The sequence below is a fragment of the Stegodyphus dumicola genome, chromosome 6 (assembly GCF_044657685.1).
Source record: "Stegodyphus dumicola isolate Sdum_Otavi_A_Nest chromosome 6, ASM4465768v1".
NCBI classification, from domain to species: domain Eukaryota; kingdom Metazoa; phylum Arthropoda; class Arachnida; order Araneae; family Eresidae; genus Stegodyphus; species Stegodyphus dumicola.
Genome location: NC_140773.1, coordinates 64,248,633 through 64,270,517, shown reverse-complemented (window position 1 = coordinate 64,270,517; position 21,885 = coordinate 64,248,633). Strand labels below are relative to the sequence as shown.

The following is a 21,885-nucleotide window of genomic DNA, read 5'->3' as shown; positions in this document are numbered from 1 at the left end:
TAAATATGAAAGTAGCTCAGGCTTTACTGAACAGCAACACATGGAAGATAAAGAATTTTACTTCTAGTAGCGGTAAAGCATTGCTTTCATTGAGATGATTTTTAAATTAAAATTGAAAGATAAATAAATAGCTTACATTTTTTCGATTGGAAGCACTCTGATGCAATGTGTTCTGCTTCAAACAGTATTGCCACTGCTTTCTTTGAAATTCATTACAGTTTTACAAAATATGAAATACACTGCTGGCCACCCAAATTGCAACATCAAGAAAGACAAGAGATATCACAACAAAATTTATTTAATAGATAACATGTAGACCAAATATCAAATGATTAAATTTATAGATTTCTGTGAAGTGTGGTTCCTTCCGGAATCAGTAGCCAGAGTAGCCGCCATTGTAGGAGATCACTGCTGCCACACGCCTCAGCATTGATTCAAATAAACTTTGGATGTGTTCTTGGGATACAGCAGACCAAGCAGCTTCCACACATTACCAAAGTTGATCTGGTGTGGCAGCTTGGGATGTAATCTGGGTCAATCGTTCAGCAACCATGGACCACGTTTTCTATCGGCGAAAGGTCTGGAAAGCAAGCCGGTCAGTAAAGCAATTCAATCTGGCAATTGACGAAGAACCCTTGGGCAATGTGCACCATATGTGGTCGCATATTATCCTGTTGAAATATGGCTGTGGGCAAGCCCTGAAGGTAAGGAAGGACAACTGGCTCAAAATGATGCAAAAGCAAAGTTAAAAGTTATAGAAAAACATTTATCAGAAATAATTATCGCAATAGAAACACCCTAAGATTATGTACTGTGCAGACATAGATGACAAAAGTTTCAAACTTAACCAATTTATTAACAATATATATAAAAAGAAAAATACAATAAATAAATTTGATCAATACCAGAAACTTAAAGTTAAGAGTGTAACATAATCATTGTCAAAAATTACACTTAGTTAACTATTCATTAAACCCCAAGGGTTTCTCCTTTAAAGAATATTACACTATTAATAATACAATAAATATATTACCTGTTCTATGAATACTAGCTTCAATGACTCGCGAAAAACATATTGAAGAACCAAACTACACGATTAATTTGAATTTCACTTGACTATATAGGTCTATGCTTTTGGCCAAGAAGGCATCTGAAAAATTAAACCTTGAATGTACTTGAATTTATAAATACCGCTAATGGGAAATCACAGCTTGGAAAAACATCGCCGCTAGACCCGAAAAAGACTTGTGTTAATGATGCTTTTTACAGCAGTTGCTCACTCGGAACCACAACCTGAGATTCGTCGCCGCTTAACCTTGAAACAGGATGCCGTCCACGGCAGTTGATCACCGGGAACCACAACTTGAGATTCGTCGCCCCTTTGCGGAATCCAAGAAAAGCCAACATGGCTCAAAACCATGGCACTGAAGAGACAACACCGGACGACATGCATCACAAGAACGTCTCCGAATAAGAGCTGGAACAGCACACAAGGAGCAATGGAGACAGACACAAGAAGGACTAAGCTTGGATCATATCTTTACTGCTGGCTTTAGCTACTAGGAGCTCTTACCAGTACATTATCATTATACCATAGGCCATAAAGTTAAAAATTTAAGAGGTATATTTAAAAATACACCATAAGCTTGATAAAGCTGTTTGGTAAAAGGAAGTTAAATAGCTTATGAAGTAAGCCAGCATGCCACACTCGATCGAAAGCTTTTTCGAAATCGAGGAAGCATGCCGCTACTCCGTTCTTTTTTGTAAATTCTTGGGCAATAAATTCAACTAAATTTAATATTTGATGTGTGGTACTGTGGCCTTTGCGGAATCCAAATTGATGCTTGTCTATTAGATTAAGGCGTTCTAGATGATTGGTGAGCCGAGCACTAAGTACTCGTTCAAAAACTTTTCCAAGCGCAGAAGGACTAAGCCGATCCGATTTGATCCGAACAAGTATGGCTGGAATAGCGCGCCAAGCGCGCTGTTTCCAGCTCATGAGGAGAGCCAGTAGGCACATGACGGTAGGAAGTCTGACGTGGTAGGAGTTAAGAGAATGAGGTGAGGCAGAAGGGGGGCGAGCAAGATGCCGCAAGCCTAGGAATTAGGCCAGACAAGAGACGCGCCGCAGACGGAGCAGTGCAAGGTAAAGCAATCATGAGTTTTTATGATAAGATACTGTGACAGTATACTACATGACAGAACGAGTTTGTAAATTCTTAAACAGTGACAAATTTGTAAATTCTTAAACAGTGAGTTACAGTGACAAAGATGCAGTTTGGAAGATCAGATATCATATAGAAGTTTCGATGAAAGAAGGAGAAAAGTATTCATAAAAGCTATATACAACTATATACAGGAATATTCTACATTATGTAGGAAAGTATAGATCTCTGGCTAGGTGGGCTGCCAGCAGTCGAAACTCTATCTTCCGGTAGTTGAATGTAGTCAAATACATGCAATTTTGTCATGTGAGGGCATGTAACTGCTTTCTAGAAAAAGTTGGAGTTTAAGCGATGAAGATGCTCTATGACAGTTTCAATTTTCAAATCCTTGTGTAAAGTCCTATTAGATACAAAAAAAAATGAGCATTCGTGAAGGTGCGCAGCAACTTGTTCTGTGTAATTTAGATCTGTCCCTGTCTCTAACTGATGCCCATGCAGGGGATGCATACGTGAAGATTGGCCGTATAACAGAGATGTATAAGTGCGGTTTTCTTCGTAAGTCCAGTTTAGAGTGATCGTTAATAAGTGGGTTAAGACTCTGAATGACTCCTAGTGTTTTTCCCCTGACATGAGTCAGGTGATCCTTCCAGGAAAATTTATCATTAATAATAACGCCAAGGTAATTTGCTTTGCGTACTCTAGGAACTTCTGTGTCAAATAGCTTAAGCTTTTCTGTGATTTCAGTGGCAGAGTTCTTCTTTCGGAGCAGTTTGGATTTATCTGCATTAATTGAAATACGCCATTTGATACACCAAAATTCCATTTGCAAGGACTAAGCCAGAGAGATGCGAGATATTTATACATGAAGTAAACATGACGTCATCTCACGGCAGCCAATCAGCTGTCGACACGACCCAGCTTTCCAGATGACATAACCTCGAGTTTCGTTTTTGCATATTAAGTACACTAGAACAGTTCGTTCTTAATACAAACAGTGGCAGTGAAAACAAAGTAAAAATAATTGCTATATCCCTTTAAAATAAAAACTAAACCTCATGTGAAAGTTACAATTATTTCAAGGAGGAGAGATGATGCAGAGAAGGGGTTACGATAAGTCATATTTGCAACACCAACACCTCGGAGATGTAGTGCTGTTTAAAGTACCGGCAATGCGTATTAGAGGAGTGCGAGAGTGATATCCAATACCGCCCCATACCATAATACACAGCGCAAAGCTAGTGTGGCGGTGCATAACGCAGCTGTTCAGCATCCTCTCTCTACATGTCTCCAGACTCGAATCCAACCATCGTGGTGTTGCAGACAGAAGCGTGACTCATCAGTAAAGACAATTTCATTCCATTCTGCCATCCACATTTTTCTTTTATCGCACCATTGGCGGAGGAGACGTGTGTCGTTCTGCGTCAAGGGTAGACGAAGAAATGGACGTCTTGCGGACAGACCACTCTGCTGTAAACGACATCGAATGGTACGCGCAGACACTGGATGATACGTTACAGACTGAATGTGCTGTGCTATGGTTCGTGATGTGACTGAGTGATCCATCACTGCCATGCGCACAATGTTCCTGTCATCACGTGAAGTGGTGCACTGAAATGGATGCGATCGAACACGTCAGTCCATTGTATCCTCCTGCATCCAACGGTCACATATCTGCATTCATCCAACACGACAACCGATTTCCCTGATCCTTCCTCTGTCAAACTCGGATGCTTGATCAAACGATAATCACTGTTTTCTACGAGGCATAATTGATTGAAAAAAAACACAAGAAAAACACAATTGCTGAACTTGAAATCGTCAAAAACTCCAAGCTTTAAATAGCGCCACAGGCTCGCGTAATGTGCGTCTGTGCTGAAATCCCAATCATTTGCATATCTCACCTCCGCTAATGCATGTTGTAAATTTCATGTTATTTGCATGCTTCCTTTCAGGGTGTTGCATTTATGGTGGCCAGCAGTATAAATAAAATAAATTAGGGTACTACAGTCAAAAGTCGTTAATCCGGACTCGTCGGGACTTCGGCGATTCCGGATTATAGATCATCAGTTTAAATCTTGTAAGATAGCATGCAGAAATTCTAAAATTAAAAATATGAAACCTTAATTTATGAAATAAAGAACAATTATAATCTAAAGGGTATCAAAATTTACAAAAAAAAGCTTAATATTTATTTGTTTACTTTATTAAACATTTCTTTCAATGTAAGTTGTTTTAAGTTGCTTCGTTTTATGTGATAATACTTTCTCTTTAATTCTATAAACAGACACAATTTCTTGTTCAGTTACAAAGTTCCGCTGTTCAAGTCCCGTTAATTGTTGTGCCGAGAATACCGACTAACTTGTTAATCGAAATTTTTTCGTTTTCACTAACCTCTCTGTCCCATTCTTCATGTCTTTATCCATTTTTGCAGGAATTCCACTTTTTGTTTGATGGACATCGAAACATACTTTTGTTTTGTACGATCCTTTGGGAGCTCCAGAATCGGAAATTCTATTTGACATAATCGAAAGTTCAAGTTTACTTTTATAAATTGCTCTTGCAGTCTGCAAAAAATAATAAGTCGGATCCAATTCGAAGATTAAGGAACAACGAAATCATCAACATTAACTGAAATAGATATTTAGATAATTTTGGATTATACCGTCCATTATACATAAAACACACGCATGTGAAAACGTATTCTGCGCTTGCGCACACGTATATGCGCAGTGGTAAACGGTCTTACGCGCACGTGTAAATGCCTATGCGCATGTGTCAACGCGGCGCATTCGCAGAAAGTTTTTAGCTTTGAGGTCCGGATTATAGATCATTCCGGATTATGGGTGTCCGAATTAACGACTTTTGACTGTATTCCATTTTGAGGACCGTAAAAAATTGCAGCGAAAATGTAAGTGCCAAATCTAGCAAACGTACCCATTTAACAGCGCGTCAAATATAGCGTTCACCCTGATTTCAAATTGCATAAGTTTAGATAGTTCTATATTTCTTCAGAAACCATTGAAATACTAGTTTAATTTTTAAATCCTTTTTTGATTTTAAATAATTTTTTGATATCTTATGGATTTAACAATTTTGTAATTGCCCATGACGAAAAGTCTGCAATCTATGTACACAACGACCTATTTTCACTTAAAAGAAATCCCAGAATTGCACAAAAATGACACTGCGCACACCTTTGACTTTATCTATGTACACATTGGCTTATTTTCACTTAAAAAGTAAAAGGAAATTGACAAAAATCCCATTGTTTTTACCCTTGCAAAAAGCACCAAACAAATAAGTGGTCAATTCTGCACTTTACCGAGAACTTTTTCAAAGAAAAGGCAACATTCATTATAGAAAACTATGTTTGAACAACCAATGAGATGCAATTATGCTTTAGCAATAACTCGGTAGCAAAATAGCGATGGAGGAATCCATGCAGTTATGTTTAGATTTTTTTATTATAAATTATAATAATGTTCTGAAATACTTATTTACTCTTAGGCTTCCATTCAGTTATGTTTAGCCTCTTTTATATAAATTATCATAAAAAAATTATTATATGAAATTAACCTTTCATCCAAATTAAAACAATCTTTAGATAGTTATTTACTATTAGACTTCCTCTCTTGTGTTACGGTTGCCGCAATTATTTTTGGCAGCACTGTCATCAACAATAGTTCGGCGATATTTTACGATCCTATAAATGGAATACTAGTACCCAAATTGGAAATTCAAGTTTGGGGCTTCCAGGTGCACATGTTTGGGTGCAGGACTATGTTATTCAGAATTTAATGGCTCTAGGTACTATCTTTTTTTTTTTTTTTTTTAAATGCGAGAAACATACATTCATACATGCATAATCTTCATTATTTAATTTCTTTAAATCAATACAGGGTAATAATATTTGGCAGTAACAATTTGATGAAAATTGAGAACTACAAATAACACACCATGATTGCTCTTTTATTTTGCAAAGTTCATTCCAAATTAAGAACCAGAGTCATGCCTAGTTACTTCTTTGATTTATACTTCAAAAATATATATATTGATTATTCAATTTGAATAACAAAATATATAGAAACAAAACAGTACAGAAAATAGTTACATAAATATAAAATAATACCAGTTTAATAAAAACTATTGTACTGTTTTCAGGCATCTTGTAACTTTATATGTTGTTATGTATTTTATTCCATTCAAATATGCCTGTATACAGATATATATAATTTAAGGTTTCCATATTAACTAATATGTATACGAGTATAACCAAAAATTACATCAATGTATTTTTCAGTATGATTAACTTCATTCTTAAAAATTTTCCTGCAGTCTAGTTTGTGTTATTTTATAAGTCCCAAATAAAAAAGAATTAAATGTTTACATGGCGTTAGAAAATTAACCAAAAAGTAGCCAGCTGCAATGTATTTGTAATTTGGTAAACAGTCCTTAGATGTGAAAAGATTGAAAGACATTTGAGTTATGACTATTTTCTTAGATATTTTGTATACATGTAGTATAGCATTCAAAATGCATAACTCAATATTTACACTACAAATCCATTGATGTAACAAATATGTGTCTTTCTACTCCTATGCTTTTAAGAAAAGATGTTACTTGCTTTACAGTTTATCATTCAATAATCCATTTTCATAGTAAAAAAATGCATTCATTCAAAGAATTCAATTTGTTTTCTTATTTTTCTTTCTATAGAATGGAATGCAGAGAAGTTAGATTAAACGATCTCCATACTTTCCCATGATTCCGAAGAGCTCAGTCTCCTCTTTTTCAGCATCATCCATGTTTAGGGTCATTCGTAATTTGTGACTTGACCGCATTTGTTCAGTATTCATTTAGACCACTATCCTCGAAGACCGTTAATTTGTTGTAATTTAACTTCACTCTTCTTGTTTCTGAAGGCAAGTTATTCAATGAAACCATGGCTCGTCTCTGATTAGACATACACATATGTAAATCATAATACAAATGGGTTAAAAAAAGGTCTTATTATAAAACATTTATGAAAAATTTCAGAGAAAAGCTTTATAAGAAACTTTTAAGTAATAGTCTTATTTGGTCTATATTATTATACGAAAAGTTTCCATTGAGTTTCTTCATCTCTCAAGAAAACATTAATTATTTATGTAAAATAGCTGATTGTTGTCTGTCCCCTTTATATTTTCGCTGATTTGGAAAGTGAATATCTAAACAGTTAGATTTTAAGGAAAACATGCTAAGTATGTTAACACAGTCGACACTTGTTATAATGGCTGCTCTATTACAATGACGAATATGAAAGACCTACAATTGATGACAGTTTAGTTTAGGCAAATTTTGTAATAACCATTATTCATTATGGAATATGTTTTCTTCTGTGTGCTTCAAAAAGTTCAAATATATTTACACATCAATAGCTTATGAATCATATTGAATAAGATTTCATTATGAGTTTAAGAAATAATCAAGCAAAGAGGCTTTGATATTTTTTCCTCAAATTATATATACAAAAACTATTGAGAGATTTTTATCTCTTTTTAAATTTTCTTCTGGAATGAACTATTATCATGAGATATATGTAAATAAATTAATTGCATAACCAAGTTTTAAAACAAGATTTGGTGCAATGTCTACAATGCCCAGAAGAAGTAGTAATTTTTTCCTCGGCCAACTGAATCTTTCCTTATGCGACAAAATTTGTCATGTGGCTGCAGTATAAAATCACTTCCTGAAACAGGAATTTCTGTGAATTCTAGCGAGCTTCAGGGGGCCTGGCTTTCTATATCTTAATTTTTGCAGCCATTGTCACATGCTCGCCTCAACAAATCAGAACTTGTTCTCACTATAAACCTGAACAACAATCCGGTTATAGCTAACTAGAAAGCCCGGTAGTCATACAAAATGACCGCTGTTCTAGATATTATAAAATGTAATTAAAATGATTTGTGCAAAGGTGTCTGCTAATTCAAACTGAATTACCCACGGCAGGCGGCGAGGACGCCCCTTTGCTTATCGCCCCACGGGGTTTCCCCCTTCTACTTGCTTAATTGTTTAAAGTAGAGTGCAATGAAGGAAACCACTGGCGGTACATTTCTTAACAGCCACTGCTAGCTCAATAAATAAAGGTGATTTAAATAATAAAATGTTAATTCACATGTCAAAGATCTCTTTGTACACAACATTTCTTGTGTAGATCTTTCCATCATTTTTAAGCTCGCCTTGCAGAGGACCATCAATTATTCTTAATTTTACGTCCATTCTTTCATAAACTCTTGAATAGGTAACATAAAGTTGACCGTGTCCAAATGCAAGCTCAGGTAAAAAAATTGCCAACATGCTTGACTTATTGATGGTCATAGCATGCTCGCCTCAGCAAGTTTTAGAGGAAACTGTCTACATCTCAAATGAAACGGCAACCCTGTGCTGTGGCAACTTCCAGCCATTGGCTAGTACAGTTACGCAAGCAACCAATAAACTATCGGCGACAAACAGACACTTAAGCCGCATATAATAAAGATATTTATTTATTTCATTTTATTTGTTTTTTCCTCGTGGCTGGTTTTTGCCGGTTGAATATTTCTGAATTCTATTATATATAGATGTTAAATTTATTCATTAAATGTTAAATGCACATGCTCTTGTATTTTTAATTTTTCCGGATTAGCTTTCTCATAATATTCGTCACATGCTGCCCTGCACGGGGAATAAAACAATTTACAGCTATGCAAGCAACCAATAAACTATCAACGACAAACACTTAAGCCGCAGATATATATGATAACTTGAAAGCTATCCTCCAGAGGGGAATCAAAAATAAAGCATACAGCCTTTTGGGGTGGGCATATTCAGTACAACACTTAATTCAGCTGTTATATCTGCATCATATATATATACATATAAATGTAGTTTAGCAGGACATTCAAACCGACCCCTTAAGCTTTCGAGCCGCTATTCCTTGCATACCCTTATTTATGCCACTGGTTTCTTGACTTCATCCCTCCACAAGTCTGGGTCAAACAATCAGCTCATGTTTCACTTTGACACTGGAATAATGTTGGCAGCTTTCTAGGCAGAGTGTTCTAGACAGGATGTTGTCATTTCCATGATTTTTTCCAATGATGGATAGTGATATCATATTCCTGCAGTCTCTGTATCAATCTGGCTATATCACCTTAGGGATTGTTGAAATTTAAGACCTAGGTTAATGATACATTATCTGTGCAGAGCATGAATATTTTGGTGGAAATGATCTATGGCTTTAACTATAGTAAGCGACTCTTTCCTGTTGACACAGTAATTCCTCTCTGGTTTAGATAGACACTGCAGTATGCCACAACACATTCTCGACTGTTTATATCTTGGGACAAAACAGCACCAACACTCACATCCATATCTAGTAGAATAAATGGCTTGTTAAGCTAGGGATACGTCAGGATTGTCGCAGATGTTAAAGCCTCCTTCAATCTCTTAAATGCATCCTCAGATTCTTTTGCCCACAAGAATGTTTGCTTGTTCACTGTCAGTTTCTCAAGGGTCTTGCAATTAAAGAAAAATTCTTCATGAATCTCTTATAGTCGGTGCAAAGCCCCAGGACACTTCTCAGCTGATTGACATTTTCAAAGCATTGCTGATCTTTAACTGCAGGCACTTTTTCTGATTCCGTACACACAGCTTCATACACACAACACCACACTTTCTGAATCCGTATGCACACTTCCAATTTATATTTGATAGGACTTAATTTTAAATTGACTTCCTTCAATTTCTAAAGCACCTTCCTAATATTTCCTACATGCTTTTCAAAACTTTTCCGGACAATGATGATATCATCAAAGTATATCATACAGGCGTCATAGGAAAGATCTCTCTACATAGCCTCCATGAAGCATTCGAATGCTGCTGGCACACTGCATAATCCAAATTGCATCATCTTGCACTGCCAAAGTTCTTGATCGGCAGTAAATGTCTTCTTGGTCATCCGGGTTTTTCTCTACCTGCCAATATCAGCTCTTTAAATCAAACATTGAAAATCATTTGCTTCCAGAAAGAGTGCCCAGAATGTTGTCAGTTCGAGGAAGAGGGTACCTGTCTTTCTTTATGATGTCATTCCAATGGTGGTAGTCAATGCAAAATCTAGTTGAACAATCCTTCTTTTTGGTGATGAAGATGGGAGAAGTCCAAGGTCTTCATAACATCTGAAGGCTTTGTAACATCGCTATCTTGCATAACCTTTAGAAGTTTTCCGACCTCTTCCTGCTTAGCAATTGATAGACATCTTGGATGTTGCTTGATTGGTAGATGATGCCCCATACGAATTTTACACTGTGCCAAACTGGTTCGACTTACATCAGAAGACAAGCAGGAGAAAACATTTTAAAATTTCTGAATAGCCCATTCCGCAGTACTCCTCTCCTCATAATTTAGTTGTTCATTCTGCAATAACTACGATGTTATGCTCTCTGAAGACACAAGAGACTGGAGGATTACTGGTTCATTTAACTCAGGCCACTGCAGTACATGCAACCACTTCACCTTTCCTAATTACCTTCTTCTTATTGCTTACGTTAGCATCTCTCAGCAGGATGACTGTCCTTGATAGCTCGATGACTGCTGAGCCTATTAGTACTCCTTTCGGGCTGTTACAATTCTTAGAATACTCCATTATGGAAATGGAATTTTCTGTTTTCAGGTATGGATCCAAGTAGCAAAAATTCTGTTCTTTTTGCTACTGTTTTATCGTCTTCAGCTATTATTTGGTGAACAGATTTAACTCCTTCATCTTTTATTCCAAATATGGTTATATCCGCAGACATAGAACACATTTTTTATTTTTATAGACCAAGGGAAAATTATATTTCCTTAAAAAAGTCTGATTAAAGTATAAAAGGGCCCGTAATATCTGCTACATATGCCATGTGATGATAGATAGCACTCTCGAATGTGATGTTAACGTTTAACTTTCCATTGATGTTTATTTTATTATCAGACACAGTGAAGATAAGTTTACCTTCTTATTTTATTATCAGACACAGTCCAGATGAGTTTACCTTCTACTCTTTAAGCCAGACGTCTTTGGATGGTAACATGGCTCCTTTATCATACTGCATAGTCATACTGCAAGAAACTCCATTTATACGTCCCATGATGAAAAACCTAATTATTGTAGTCACCATTGGAGAAATCTGAAGCCCTTTAAAATGGAGCTTTTCAGTATCTGGCAACCTCCGCCCCACATGATGGCCACTAATTAGTTTCCCTGCTTTTTGTTGGGAGCAGTCTTAGCTACTCTGACTTAAGTTGTTCTGCAGTTCCTTCATATGTAGCCTTTAAACCACAGTTCCAGCACTAAACAGTCAGTCTGTTACCACTCCTGTTCTGCCTCAAGGCATTGACTTGCCTGGTTAAATTGTTTAAACAAGCAGTCACTTGATTTACTGGCTTCTAGAGTTGAGCAGCTGTGATTGGATGGTAGTCTCTATGAGTTTCTTGCTGGGCTGCCTCAAATTTCATTGCATACACTATAGTGCTTTTTAAATCCTTGACACATGCCATTCACAGGGCTTTCTGTATCTCAGGATCCCAGATACCAATGATGAAGTACTGCAGAGACAGGATTTCCCAGATTTCCCTTGTTTCTGATGGGCAGTCCAAAAAGCCAAAATGAGAGAGCCTTTCACAACATATGTAGTGAGCTCCTGAAGTTTTTCCATGGGCTCTGTTGGCGAGATTTTAACAGAAGCCTGCTACAATCTTTTAGACACTTCCTGCCATAAAGCAGCTCCAACAAGCCAGATAGAGCTTTGAAATCTATCCTCTGGTTTTCGGGAAGATTTTGAAGGATATCCGCTCTTAACAGAAGATGGCAGACTTTAGTTTCGGAATCCCATCCATTTGCCACTATGCATCTTGTACACCTGCCAAAATATGTGGATAGCTTTAGAGAGGGTTGGGAAGATATATGTTCGAATTTAAAGGTGTTAGTATTATGACCAGCTGCCATTGTGGATTTTTTAAACTTTCAACTTCTTTGGCAACAACAATAGAAACTCTGTCATCGGTCTATTGCTCAACAGTTGAAACTCTTTGTTTTGTTGTTTGACAACAGACACTCTTTTTTGAATTTCTCCAACTTTATCTTTAACTGCATCTATTCTGCCTTCCATAACCTCGAGTTTGTTCTCATTTTCTGTTATAGCAGTAATTTCTTTTTATTTCCTCTTGATCTGCTTCAATCTTTTCTTGAACTGACTTGACGGCCCCTTTCATCATTTGTTAGTCCGCCTTCATCTCTTCTTGTCCTGCTTCCATCTTCTTTTTTTAACCATTTTTATATCTTCCTTAATGGAGTTGAAGGCCCCCTTCCATCTTTTGTTGGAATGCAGCAAAGACTGTCATCAGCTGTCTCAGTTTCTTCTCCATCACTGTTGCACTGGCATTTAGTCCCACTTCTGACACCAAAATTTGTCGCATGCATTTTCATAATGGATTGAATGCACATAGATAGTTTGATATAATTTATTTTAACAAAAGAAACACTAACAGTTCTGGAACTTTCCATTCATAAAGCTCTTCTCATTAAGACAGAGCACAATCAGTACTTACCACTTTAAACTACTAAGAACGTTAAACACAAGACAATGTAAAGTACATCTAAATAGTGAAGATCACATAGAGATCTCTTATTACTCCAAAGTCAACTCTGAACTAAGAACAGTGAGAACTCATGCTCTCTCCAGTTCTATATAGTTCCCACCCCCTGGCCACTGAGAAATTTCTAATAGCTTCCATTTAGCAAAATTACAGGAAGCTATATGCAGTTACAGTTATATACTATAGCGGCCATATACAATCACAGGTTCATAGGCATTAAGGCCAATTACAGTTATACAGGGACTGGACACAAAATGTCGCCAAGTTTAGCAACGTTAGGTGATAAAAATTAATCACCAAAACCATTGCCATTTTAGCAATATCTCGCCAATTTATCAAGACAGCCATTTACCTCAACGTCAAATAGATTTGCCTTTGTAATCTTTATTTTTCTGGCCAAGCATCGCATTCTTGAGAACATTCATGTTACATTATATAAAATTCATAAAAATACTGTAATTATGCTTTTACCTATTTATAAAAAGAGTCTACAAGGGAAGCATGGGTTACATACATATTTCCAGGTATATAACATAAAGCATAAACTACTGAAAACCACTAAACCATTTTTTACTAGTTTGGACTGAAATTTAATGTTTGGATTTTTGAAGTATAGCATCTATCAAAACATTTTGAATAAAGAAAGTATTCTTGGCATTGTGGCAACAGTTTTGAGCAGAAACTTCCTAGTTTTAGCCTAAGAGTGTACTCATTCATGACATAAAATCTCCAGTTCAGTAAACTGCGGTCACACAAGTGGATGATTTTGCTTACTTAGTCTTTTTATATCAACAAGTACATGGATAACATTAAATTTGATTACTTAAAAGTAGTTGTAGAAAAGAAAAATTTCATTCCAAAAAAAAAAAAAAAAAAAAAAAATTAATTAACAAAATGGCTGATTCATTTATTGAAAATTTGTATTACAAATTGAAAATAGCATATATCTACCATTTTAATATTTCAAAACACTTTCATTTTGAGATGTGATATGGCAAAACTGTTACTAAAGCTACTGAAATATCTGCAAAGTTTCTCAGTTTTAACAACACTCTAGGGAAATAATATTAGGAAAACAGTACTCATTTAAAACTACCCTATCATTAAAAGAAGATATATCCCTGTTCTAGAGTAAATGAGTTGAACTGTCATTTTGTACTAAAATTGATTACTGTATGCAGGTCCACAGTATTTTTAGACTTAAGTAAAAACTATATTTAATAAAATATCTTTTCTTACCTCTCACAATGATTGCATTTGTCTAGAAACATATTTCCATGTAGCTCAGCTAATTTATCAGGTGGAAAATTAGATTTTAAATGTAAACCATCAACATTTTGACTGATTAAGAAATGTATAAATCCATTATTTAATAAAGCAACTAATGCCATATGTGTCACTGTAGGCTTGGCTTCGTTGAATGATACATTAATATTTGGTTTAGTTCCCTGCTTTTCCAAAGTCCATACTCCTTTCGGTCCTCTATTAAAATAATTAAAAGAAATATTAATTTAAATAACATAATTTAAATCATGATATTATAATAATTTAACTTTTTGTAGATAAATACTGCTTAAAGGAAAACTTTGTATTATAAATCTCACTATGTATTAAAAGTTTTTCACATATTATTTTAGTAAACATTCTTACACTGAAAATAATTACAATGTGGTCATAATTTCTTTACATTCATTAATTCAAAATTACGTATTCAGAATTCATTCAAAATTATACATACATTAGGAAATTATACAGGTTATCCATAAATTCAATTCTGTAAGTTAACTTTCTTTGATTTATGAAATCTGTTTCAGCAAAGAATGAAAATATGCACATGGGATGGGTAGTTCAACAGAATATTTTAAGAAAAATACTTTCTATTTTGAGTATTTCACACTATCTGTAGAGAAATGATAAAAATACTGCATAGCACATTTCACAGACTGACATCAACTATGAAATCTGCCCGTGGTTAAGATTTTATCTAGTTTGTTACAGGTACGACAGTTAAATCCTTAAGCCTCTATGGACAGCTTATGAAGTTTTTTCCATGCATTGTTTATTTTGTTCGTGTATTGTATCAAAGACTGTCATTTTTAATTTTTGATTTTAATTTTTCTCTTCACGAAATACCTACCTTAATAAACAATTTCACTTTGCAAGTGAAGTTCTTCCAACAACACACAAATCTTACATACTTCGGCTAAAATTCAAAAATTAACTTTAGAAACAAAAGCAGAACAATATAAAAAGGGAAGATACAAATTAAATACCATAGAACCTCCATTATTCTGAATAATCTGTGTTTGAACATATACCACAATTGAGAAGGTATGGTCTCACAGACTGCTAATCCTGTCACCTCTATTTTTATCTCAATTGAACAGATTCATCCTGTAGTTTCTCCTTTTGTGACCTTGATTGGATAGAGCAATTTTCTCGAAATTTTGGCATCTGCTTTTTTATTTACATTTCAGTGGAGGAAGATAGACCACATCTAACTCCGCTGAAACATGGTCTTTGGAATACTATGCAACCTTCTGTTAACGGTATTTTTTAAAAAAATATATTTTCCCGAGTGGCAACCACAGAGTATTTTTGAACAGAAATGTTTTTCTGAAGCGCGCATAGTAATTTGTATTTTCAGTTGTATCGTCTCAGTGATATGTAAGTAATGCGAGAATAAAGATTTATTAACATAAGTGACTATTTCTGAAAGAAAGTAAGTTAAGCTAACATTTCAGAAGTGGTATTAACTAGAATTATTACCTAGGATTTAACAACGTATTGCCTTAATGTACGTTAAGCCTAAACTGAATGCAGAAGCTCGCCAAAACTGAAGGTAGAAAGGTACATGCATTTATAAACTGTTTATATTATGTAAGTATTAAACTGAAAGCGCTTAAGTATATTTATGTGCTATTATTTGAAAATTGAAGTCTAAGATGGCTTATTTGGCAAGGGGCAAGAAATGTGACTTAAAAGAACTTGCCTTCGAACTTGATGTAGATGGCCCTTCTGATATTAAAATTGTAGGTTTAACTGATATGATTTTGAATAGTAAGAACTATAAGAAAGACTTGTATTACAAATGCTAGATAGAATTAAGAAATAGATAGAAATTTTTTCGTTTTCAATAACCTCTGTTACTTTCTTCGCTACTGGAAGTGAATTATAATGACGAGGAATTTGATTTAAATTATATCAAAGACGGAGTACATTGAGATGAAATACTACATTTAGTAAGGAATTATAAGCCAAACAAAATAAAAACATCTGCCCTGAAGATAAGGATAGTGCTGACAGATCAACTTCCAATTCATTGCGCGCTGTGGCGTTAAAGATAAACAAAGTTTAGATAAACAAACGTTAATGTTCAGATAAACAAAGGATATGCCTTTATCCATTTTTTGCAGCAATTCCACTTTTTGTTTAATGGACTTCGAAACATACTTTCGCTTTGTAGATCCTTCACATATTAGTAAATATATATCAGAATTTCTATTTGACATAATCAAAAGATCAAACTTACTTTTATAAAATTGCTCTAACAGTCTGCAAAAAATAATAAGCCGAATCCAATTAGAAGATTAAGGAACACAGCAATCTGCAATATTAACTGAATTAGATAATTTTAGCTTAGCTTATACCATCCGTTATACAGTAAACGCGCATTCGTAAACGTATTTTACGTACGCGCACACGCATATTCGCAGCCGTAAAGATCTTACGCGCATGCGTTCGCGCAGAAAGTTTGTAGCTTTGAGGTCCGGATTATAGATCATTCCAGATTATGGGTGTCCGAATTAACGACTTTTGACTGTATAAGTTTTTATTTAGTCTTTTTTGAGAGATAGGCACAACATACTGAGTTAGAAGAACAAAATTGGGTTTCTCAGCTATTGGGTCTATTGCCTTATGAAATAACTCAACTAATTGCCATGAATCAGAAGAAAAAGCTAATGACTATAAGCACATTAAACAACTGCTATTGAGAAAATTTAAGTTAAGCCCTGAAAAGTTTTGGCAAAAGTTTGCTGATTACATTAAAATGTTGTGTAATACCTGGAGGGACTTCACGTTTGAATTAAAAAATTATTTTGAAGAGTGGCTTGCTGGATTAAATGTAACAGATTTTGACTCTTTAAAACAGCTTATTATTACAGATCAATTAAAGAAAAGGGTCTTTGCTGCTATACGAGATCATTTTATTGATGATTGGTCTAAATTCATTAATCCTGAAGAGTTGGCTGAAAAACTAGATGAATATGAAAATATTCAGGCAGGGATAAAAGTACTTCAAGTAGAAAATAAAACTTTTAGGCATAATTCTAAGCCTAAATTCAGTTCTTAAATTTTATGAAGGATCCTATAATCAGTATTTAAGACCCAGAAATATTAATGATTCTATGCAGACAGATGATAATTTCAAAGTAGGTTTTAAAAACAGTTTTGATAATAAATATAATTTGAGAGATAAATTTTATAAAATAGACGATAGGAAAGAGGAATATAATTCTGCAATGAAAAGGGTGAGCCGAAATGCTTCAATTGTAATGATTATTGACATATAGCGATGGATTGTCCTCAACCTAAAAAAGAAATTATTTCCAGGAAATGTAATGAAAAGGGTCATACTTTTAAAAAGTGCACTTCTAAGATTTCAGACTTGACAAATGTTAAAAATAATTTATTCGTGAACCAGAATTCAGATGTTTCACCAACTGTATATTTAAAGTATGTACGCATCAATAATGGAGAAGAAATTACTGCAATCATAGATACGGGTTCCAGTTCATGTCTATTGAAACAGTATGTGGCTAGGAAACTGAATCTTATTATAAAATCTGATGTGGAAGAATTGTTTGGCTTTGGAAACCAGAGTAAACCAGCCATTAGAACATTGGGATAGGGAACTGGCAATTTAGAGACTGTTAATGTGGATGGAAAGGACATTACGGCTCTAACTGTAAGAGATGAAATGCAACCATGCGACTTATTAGTTGGTCGAAAATGGATTGATTTGCCACATACTGCACACGCCAAGATATGTAAAAGCTTGCACATATGCTATCCTAATGATTGTCCATTTTCACAGTTACAAAATGACATCAACACTCCGTGAATTAAACTGAAGACTTCCCAAGAAACTGAAATCGAAAGTAATACAGTTAATGTCGTGAAAGTTAAATCTGATGAAATAAATAACAGTTATGTTTTAATAAGTGGATCGAAAGATGAGTTGGGCTCATTATTGGAAGTAATACAGACAGAAACAGTGATACCGGTCACTAACTACAGTAATTGAAAATTAATTTTGAAAGAGAATCAATGTATTGGTAGAGCAAAAGTAGCAGAATTAGTTAAAGCTGGAGAGTTAAGCACTTTGCCAAACAAAAAAGTAAATAGAGATGGTAAAATAATAGTTAAAAATTGTAAAATGAAAGTGAATCAGACGACAATTCTAATTTAAATGATGAAGATTCCTGTCCAGAATCAGCTGACAACAATGAAAGGGCAGCAGCTCTGGACTAGGATGGAAAGTTTGAAAATCCAAATACTGTAAAAGTCACTAATTCCAAAGGTTAAAAGTCCCTGAAAAGGAAAATGACTTCAAAGAAAATCGTTAAACAGAATACAAGTGAAGAAAATAGATATAATAAAGAAGAAACCAGAAGTGATGATATCAATGATATTAAAGAATGTAAATCTATTCAAAAAAATTATAATCAAAGGCTTACGAAATATAGCAAGAGTTGTAAAATTACAGCACTTGAGAAAGAGATTTATACAGAGAAAGAAAAAAAAGTTCACAAAAAGAATCAGTTTGTTAGATAAAATTTCTAGCATAAGTGTAATTCGGCTAGTAGATTGTTGGAAGAAATGTTCAGTAGATAAAAAGAAAAGAAACATGTCTTTACTTCGTGAAGACAAAATGGCGGCGGGAAAAAAAAATAGAGGGTTGCTGTAGGAGAGTTGGTCGCCAAATTTTCGCCAAAAAAATGCCAAGTTACTATAATGTAAAGATCAACCAAAACTAATTTTACTTCCTCGTCCCCCCCCCCCAGTGCAAGCTATATTCCAACAAAAATTATATGCTATAAAATGCTTCTTTTTCTTGCAATAATATATCTAATGAAATTAAAAAATCAATTTTTTTACATTAAAACACTTTATAGAACATATAAATACAATTATGCACTAGTATTTTTATTAGAAAATTTTATTTTCATTTAATTTGAATGGGCTCTGGAAGATCACATCTCCCCATTTAAGGGTAAAAGCTTGTTTGGACAGATGCCAATGACGAAAAGTCAAGAAACTTGGTGAAGCAATTTCTTCAAAATCCTCTGGATTTTCATCTATTATTCTAGAATTTAGCTCTTTGATCTCCAAGGCTTTAAATTATCACTATGCTTATATTCATATCTTAACAGTGTTTGCATTATTAAAAATGTGTTTCTTTCAGTTTTTTGACTCATATTAGCCTATTAATTCTAATTATGCCATCTAAATGTGGAGCAAAAATTCTCTTTCAATTAAATGCGAGTAATTGACAGGCGTTTAAAAAAAAGATGAAACTAAGTTAATTGCACACTACAATGAAGGAAAGTCAACAATTACACATATGTATGTCTGTTTTAGTTCTGCTAAACAAAAATATCATGATGGCAAAATAAAATAAGCAACATTAATAAATAAATTTATTTAGTTAACTAACACAATGGAATGAATTAAAAAATTTATTCATTCCATTCAGATTAGTGAGACTACCATAATTTGCAAAGTAAGCCAAGCAATCAAGAGGATTATAAAAAGTGTTACTTAATATGCAGAATTTCAGGTGTATAAGTATGATTTTTAAAATATTTTAATTACTTTATTTTTTTTAAAAAATCCTCAGATATGAACATTCATATACAGATATAGTTTACCTGAAATCAGGAATACCAGCAGAAGTACTGATTCCAGCACCTGTATGAACAACTACATGTTTAGCTTCTTTTATCATGTTAGCCAATACGTTAATTTTCTCTTCTAACAGTGCTGGATCATCATGAATCTAAATAATCATAAATAAAAAACATTACAAAATATTTTTATTTATAAATTACTAAACTATTTAAAAATAATTAACTACAACTTGAGTTCATTAACATGCTTCACTGAAACTTTCAGAACTGGACATTTTGTACTGTATTTCTCCTATAGGACTGGGATTTTTTGCCTATTTTGTGCACTTTTTAAAGTCCACTTATTCTTTTAAATTTAAAAGCTTACTTTCTGATTATTTGAACCCCCCACTGAAATATCACGAAAAAATATTCAATAAGAAAAGTACTATGTTGCCAAAATAGGTATGTGGTCACCCACGATGTCATCAAAAATTATTTATTTATGCAATAACCCTAGTATGCACACAGCACTTGTATATTTTAGTTGGTGCACAATGTTGAATTTGTAGGTCAGTGATGCTTTCTTAAGCAAAAACAGATCGCTGTGTTGATAAGGAAGAGAACAAACACTAAAAAAAAAAAAAAAGGGGGGGGGGATATCTTGAAAAAGATAAGTGCTTTATTACTAATATTTCTTGCTTTTCTAAATTTTATTGATTGATTGCTCTTGCATGGAATTTTTAGAATGGGACTATTTTGAAGATGGCTGTTGCCTTTCGTGCATTAGCTCAGCAAAACATTAGTCACCAACAAGTTTGCAAATACTCTTCAAAGTCTGCAAAGAGTTTGGTTATAGTTTACTTTTTTCTCTTTCATTACTTTATTATTATTACAATTAATTTTTTCAGTTTTTTTCATTTACTTTTTTCTGTTTCTCAAAGAAAGTACCATATACTTTTTTTTTTTTATGTTTAAATGTATATTGACGGCCAAAATGTGGTCATTTTTTTGAAAAATGTGCATTTCAACTTCTGTTAAACGTCTGATCTTGTATAATTTCATAATTTTTAATGAAAATCCTCTAAATTTACACTAGAAAATTAATTTTATGCAAGACATAATACAGTGTACTACAATGAATTAGATTTTGTACCCAAATAAGTACAGCTAAATTGAGATATAAGCAGGGCCAGTGCTAGGCATTTTGCCACTTGGTGTATTCTCTGTGGGTTCTAAATTCTGCTAGAAATTTCGAAAAAAGATTTATGCTTATTAATGAATAATAAAATTTATGTATGTTTTATTTTTCTTTTGTCTCTTTTCATTAATGTTTGAATCCAGTTCTGTTAACTGAGTTTGTTTTACACAAATAATTTCTACCATTTCAGTAGATAGATTTAAAAGATTAAAGTCTATTGTGACTTCAGTATTTTCAGCAAGCTCATTTGCTTTATTTTCAAGCACTTAAATTTCTCTTTCTAAGAGAAACTTCTTTTTCTTTAAGAAAAATCAATTCATTTGTTGATTCTGCTTTTCTTTTTTTATTTTGAACAATTTCTCCCCTACCCGATCTTCCAGATATTACTGATTCTGCGAATGAGCTGATGAAGCTGCCACTCTCATCTCTTTCGCAATTGATACATTGTGGATTCAACCAGCATGTTTCATGTAATCACAAATGATGTGCTGGGCAAAATATGAATTTTCTCCCAGATTTTCTGTCTAGATATTTTTATTGATACTAAATCTTCATTCAGCAGAGGCTTGCCCATGAGAAAGAATAAAAATCATTAAGAATGCATACTATCCCAGTGCTTCTCATAAATTGAAGCATTTTTGAATAAATGATGTTTATTCTTTCAAAATATGTGCATATCACATATTTTGTGAGTCACATCTAAGAGAAAGATAATTTTAATCCATGATTTCTTTTTCAGCGTATAGTTCTTGCAAGAGTATATCAGCCCTGAATCCTAAACTAATTTTGCTTATTTCAGTAACAATACTTTTCTTAGAAACATCAAAGTTACACAAATACTTCAGTAATGAACTGATTTTTAGCATGTACTCTTCTTTTATCATTTTGAAATGTTGCAGAAGTTGCTTTACTAATTTGTGTAAATCTCAAAAGCAAAAAAAAAAAAAAAAAAGAAGGAACTAGTGTTTCATCTCTT

General features: G+C 33.9%; 1 protein-coding gene across 1 annotated transcript in view; it reads right to left on the bottom strand.

The window, feature by feature from the left end:
- Window positions 1-21,885, bottom strand: part of Sirt6 (sirtuin 6) — a 46,391-nt gene that overhangs the window by 23,896 nt on the left and 610 nt on the right. Inside the window, exons 2-3 of the mRNA XM_035354061.2 lie at window positions 19,751-19,878; window positions 14,055-14,297 (exon numbers count right to left, since the gene is read on the bottom strand). Of these exons, the coding sequence (XP_035209952.1) occupies window positions 14,055-14,297; window positions 19,751-19,878 (371 nt within the window). The remainder of the gene's footprint in view (window positions 1-14,054; window positions 14,298-19,750; window positions 19,879-21,885) is intronic.